The sequence below is a fragment of the Nematolebias whitei genome, chromosome 14 (genome assembly GCF_014905685.2).
Source record: "Nematolebias whitei isolate Nwh7 chromosome 14, NemWhi1, whole genome shotgun sequence".
Classification (NCBI taxonomy): domain Eukaryota; kingdom Metazoa; phylum Chordata; class Actinopteri; order Cyprinodontiformes; family Rivulidae; genus Nematolebias; species Nematolebias whitei.
The window spans coordinates 26630794-26636142 of record NC_056511.1 but is presented as its reverse complement, the minus strand read 5'-3'; the positions used below and the strand labels follow the sequence as shown (position 1 = coordinate 26636142).

The 5349-nt window shown below is 43.0% G+C and overlaps 1 protein-coding gene across 1 annotated transcript; it reads right to left on the bottom strand.

The window, feature by feature from the left end:
* Positions 1–225: 225 nt before the first annotated feature.
* Positions 226–3218, bottom strand: LOC119420063 (homeobox protein otx5). The gene is made up of 3 exons (XM_037687429.1): positions 2880–3218; positions 1610–1761; positions 226–1196 (listed from the first exon to the last, which is right to left on the bottom strand). The coding sequence occupies exons 1-3, from the start codon at positions 2974–2976 to the stop codon at positions 555–557; spliced, it is 891 nt and encodes a 296-aa protein (XP_037543357.1). The 5' UTR covers positions 2977–3218; the 3' UTR covers positions 226–554.
* Between the last annotated feature and the right edge of the window lie 2131 nt (positions 3219–5349).

Below are 5349 nucleotides of genomic sequence, written 5' to 3'. Positions count from 1 at the left end.
TGCTGTATGAATATGTGTGTGGAGGTAAATGAGGGCACAGATTGTGTTGTAAAGAGCTTTGAGTATTTTGACTAGATAGAAAAGTGCTCTATAAGTACAGTCCATTTACCATTTAATCAGTTACCAAGAAAAAAGTGAGATTCATTAAAATCTGTCTGGTGGTTAATTAGATATTTTGCTAACAAAGAGTCAGGACTGACCACAACAGTTAATGGCAAATGTTTCCACAAAGGTCTCATCCAGTTGTTTCGCCCTTGAAGTATGCCTCTTAGAAATTTCTCTAAGCTACAATCACAACAAACTTTAGCTCAGTACCTGTATAAGTTAAGTGAGGTGAAGCCTTTTTAACGTTTTCTAAAGTCTGATGTTTCTGACCACCTCATGTTTGGTTGACTCCAAAAGTTAATCAGTTGTAGAAGTGCAACGTAAGATGACTTTCTGAGAGTTTCATCCAAATCTGTCCAGTGGTTTGTTAGATAAAAGAAGGAAATAAAAATCAGTCACAAGTCCATCTCAGACCAAACGGACCAATGCACCATGAGACTCATGGCTTTCTAGAGGACCTGGAACTTCCAAGAGTTCTGGTCTTTGTGGTCCAGACAGTCCATGACAGTGAAACCCAGTTTCCAAGCTTGCTGGTCCTTGTAGTCCAGGTAGTCCACAGAGGTGAAGCCCAGGGACGAGGCGGTGCTGTAGCCCTGGGAGGACAGAGAGGCAGAAGACTGGCTCAGAGAGCCCCCCATGGAGGGGACAGTGATGGGGCTGAGAGCACCCCCAGTGCCTATCAGCTGTGAGTGCATAGGAGACAGGTAGGGGCTGCAGTCCAGGCCTGTGAAGTAGGACGTTGTGTTGGTGTAGCCCTGGGTATAGGCAGACGGCTGACTGTAACTCATGGGGTAAGGAGAGGGTCGCTGCACACAGGAGGCCGACGGAGAGGCCAGGGGGTCCGGCAGGGGTGACATGGCTGGGCTCCAGATGGACACTGCTGTATTTCCAGTACTGGTACTGTGAGCCAGGCTGGGCCCAGCTGACTGAGCCAAGGAGGGGCTGAAGGAGCCAGATGGATTGGGAGCTGGATCAGGAATGCTGGAGTCCTGCACCGGTGAGGTCTTCTTCTTTGGTGGGCGGGGTTTAGACTGCCCGCTGCTCTGCTGCTGCTGCTGGCGGCATTTGGCCCTGCGGTTCTTAAACCACACCTGGACAAGAACAGGCACATATGTTACAACCAGTGCCAGAGTCCAAAGAAGAAAGATCAGGTCGGTAGATCCAGCATAGGATCAGGTCTGTAGGTTCAGGTTAGGAACTGGTCTGAAGGTCCAGGTTAGGATCAGGTCTGTAGGTCCAGATTAGGATCAGGTCTGTAGGTTCAGGTTAGGATCAGGTCAGTTGGTCCAGGTTAGGGTTAGATTAAGGTCAGGACCAAGTATGTTGGTCCAGAACAGGGTGCAGTGTGAGGGTTCAGGTTAGGGTCAGGTCTGTAGATCCAGGTTAGGTTAAGGTCTGTAGGTCCAGGTTAAACTGTGGCACTGACCACAGAGTAACCACAGCCCCCCAGTCAGATATCTAACTGACAAATGCTCATGAGAAGTGGGACCATGTAGTTTTGTACCTGCACACGAGACTCAGGCAGGTTGATCTTCAGGGCCACCTCCTCCCTCATGAAAATATCTGGGTAGCGGGTCTTGGAGAACAGGGCCTCCAGGATGTCCAGCTGAGTCCGAGTGAAGGTGGTGCGCTCCCTGCGCTGCTTCCGAGGTGTGGCTGCAGTAGGAAAGACAAACAACACAAAGCAGACATTGTAACCAGGGGTGTAGCTGCTCTAACCCAGGATGTAGCTACTTTAACCAGGGGTGCAGCTTCTCTAACCAGAGGTGTAGTTGCTCTAACCAGGAGTGTAGCTGCTCTAACCAGGGGTTTAGATGCTCTGTTGCTTAAATGGGACAGAAAATTCAAAACATGAATCAAGTTCAGTTTCAGTCAATTCATAGTCTTGATGTATTTTCCAGAATTGTGCTGACTTTTTCTTTAAAACTTTTTTTTACATTCATATGTAATTTGTCCGAAAGCTTTCCAGCATTTCATTAAAACAAAATTCTCTAAACTTTTCATGATTTTTCACCGAGTAAATCCAGAAATTCAAGAAGATATTTCAATTATTGTCAATCAGAAATGACAGTAAGTAGGTCTATAAAGTATGGTAGTCAGTCCTAATAAGTATTTATATTGTATAACATCAGATACTAAAAGCCAGGATACCTGTACACCGTAGAAGCAGAACATGGACTCAATGCCACTAGAATACTAGTTATTACATGCACCTATCAAAAGCTCAGAAAGACCATCTTTAATCAGCAGGTTCAAATTCCCTGAGTTTTCCTGTAAAATTTCATTTTCCATGTTTTTATTGATTTCCTGAGTTGCTGGGAACAATGTCTTTCTGTAATCCCTCCACATTTTACCCTGATTTACACAGAGACAACCAAAGTGCAACTAGCAAAGCTTGGACAAAATTTGTCCAAACTTTTAGCTGTTTACATTTAAAGATGGATTAAGATTCACCATTAGGTGAATAAAATACCAACATGTGTATAATATCACAGCAGAAAAAAAAACTAATTCAAACTGTTGCAAACACCAAATTCCGTGTTAAAATGCTGTAGCCTATTATTATTATTATTATTATTATTATTATTATCAACAACAACAACAACAACAACAATACTATATTATTATTATAAATTATTCATTTGATTTGGCTCTAACATCACACACCAATCTACGCATATTTACGCATCAACTGAGACGTAAATATAATTCCACAACAAAAACAACAAAACAAATGAGCAGCTTTAAGAGAAATATATGAAGATGATACAGACGTGGATAGGCGACGGTTGTGTGCAGGACATCTATCCCAGCAGCAGGCAGGTTTAACCCGTTCATGGTGTAATGGGGCTGCTTCATGTAGGACATCATCTTGACGGCAGGTCCTGGTGCTGGTCCTGGTGCTGACTCTGGGGTCAGGTTCAGCAGAACCCTACGGGGCCACGCACAGACGCACAGGACTTCTCACCAAAAGAAACGCCAAAGAGTTGTTTTCTCCCTAAAGCGCGCTTTGGGCTTCAGTTAACCCGGACCTCAGCAGCAGCAGAGCAGCATCCGAACTGATCCACCCAGTCAGAACCCACCCAACGATAACAGAACCGCGCAGGTGGACTGGCACCTTGGAGAGGTGGATACACGGAGTGACTTTACTGGCACGCGCTGCTAATTACAGGGAGCAAGTGGGTCCAGCTTACCCCATCCCCCAAACCCTTCCCACACACACACGCACCCCCTACACACACGCACGTGCGCGCACACACACGCAACCCCCCTCCACACACACACACAAACGCAAAACAGCAACAGACTGTATAGCGCCACACTCGCAATTCAATTCAGTTTATTTCTAAAGCTCCAAGTCCAAACAGAAGTCATCTCAGGGCAGTGAACAGAAACATTAACATACATAAAAAAGTTCTCTATCTAAGGAAGCAGCAGATGGTGTTGAATCTTAACTTCTAGCAGTCTCCCATCCTGAGCAAGCACAAAAGAGACAGTGGAAAGGAAAAACTCCCTTTTAACAGGAAGAAACCTCCAGCAGAACCAGGCTCAGGACAAGCTGCCATCTGCTTCACCCATCTAGGTTTGAGAGGACAGGAAGGAGAAACAGACAAACACAGAATGGCATGTCCAGATGTACTTTACAGAGGAAAGACAAAAAAACAAACAAAAAAAACAACAACACATGTTAAGATAGAAATAATTACAAATACTAGCAGGTATAGCAACGTAAGTGTAGGGGAACCCTACCTCAGAAACAGTTCACCACCTCATAAAAGAACACCTCATCTCAGAAAACAGTTAATCTCAGCTTAAACAAAAAAAGAGTTCCCGTCATCTCAAACCAACATCATTCATGTGTTTTGTGTTAGAAACTGTTTAAAATAAGATGCATCTATTCCCTTGGGAACAAACAGACTTTGGTTCACAGGTGTTCAATTCAGTTCGCAAACTTCTTAGTTAACACTAATGAAAGTGTAATAAAAAATAAACTGTCACTGTGTTAACTTAAATGCCAACTGAACATGAACTCATTTCCCATGAAAGGGACAGATCGTTTAATGAGTTTTGGTTCAACTGGCCTCGAAGTTGAAACATCAGCTGAGACTTTACCTTTATCAAAAAGGAATATTACTCCCCGGATGGGTTCCCATGAAGATAACATTTTAAAGAACCCTTTGTTTAATGACATTTACTTTTCAGGGAATGGACAGCGACAACTTTTGGAGAAACATTGCCTGCTATTAACCCCAAAATTGTAATTTTCTGTAAATCTTCATAACTGAATGTTTATTTATGAAAATGTGTGTTTTAAGTAATCACTCTTTAAGATAATCATTTATCTTATTTGTCTCTTTTGAAAGAGTAACTTTTAAAGGCAGACAGAGAAAATGGACTTTAGATTTTATAAAACATGACAGGAGTTAGGACCATCCCTCTTCCTAGAGGTGGACTAAAGTCAATCTGAAACACACATACAGTTAAGTTTCACTTCTTTCTTCAATCACTGACTGAGGCTTTGTCTCATGAAGATTTCACTTGAGCTCGGAACTGGGAGAGAAAAACTCAGTTTCTGCATGGAAGAGAAGTATCCTTTCTGTACAGAGACAGGACAAAAGATACAGAAGAAATTAAGCAGAACCTGACCTCACCAGAACATCACACCGCAGAGTGGTAAATCCCTGCTGACTTCAGAGCCAGTGGCTGGACCTTCGTCCCTCCAACCGATGATAGGTGACTTTTGAGGAAAAATCAGCCTTTCAGTCACCGGAGCATCTCAGGCCTTGCTAGCAGGGCCGGATTTAGGAGGTTGGGGGCCCCTGGGCTGGAGTCAATATATGGGGGCCCTATATATATATATATATATATATACACATTTTTTTTTGTATGTGTTTGTTTTGTTTTAGAGGATGAGCAGAAAATGACCGAACAGTAAGTTTGCACAACTTACAACTTTAGTAAGCCAGTTGTCACAAACTACAAACAACTCTGAACTCTTTTCTAGAAAGACTAAACCACATGTTGGGGTTGAAACTAGAATATGATGCTTGCATCATATTCTAGTTTTTTTTCATATTCTATGATTTTTTACAGCCCCCTGTTCTCAATAAAAGCAGAGGTGGGTGCAAATGAACAATTTTCATCTTCTAGACCAAGGTTTTTACAGAGAACATCTTGAAAAATGTCATAGCTCTGCTCTCTGTCAGCTCCTCTGTCATGCTGCACACTTAGTAATCACTCAAC

Bases quoted from the DNA above. Each gene is read 5' to 3' on its own strand.
- LOC119420063 (XM_037687429.1), bottom strand. From the start codon at position 2,976: ATGATGTCCTACATGAAGCAGCCCCATTACACCATGAACGGGTTAAAC. The intron at 1,762-2,879 runs GTCTGTATCATC...TTCCTACTGCAG, and splicing joins CACAACCGTCGCCTATCCAC to CCACACCTCGGAAGCAGCGC. The intron at 1,197-1,609 runs GTACAAAACTAC...GTTCTTGTCCAG, and splicing joins TGCCTGAGTCTCGTGTGCAG to GTGTGGTTTAAGAACCGCAG.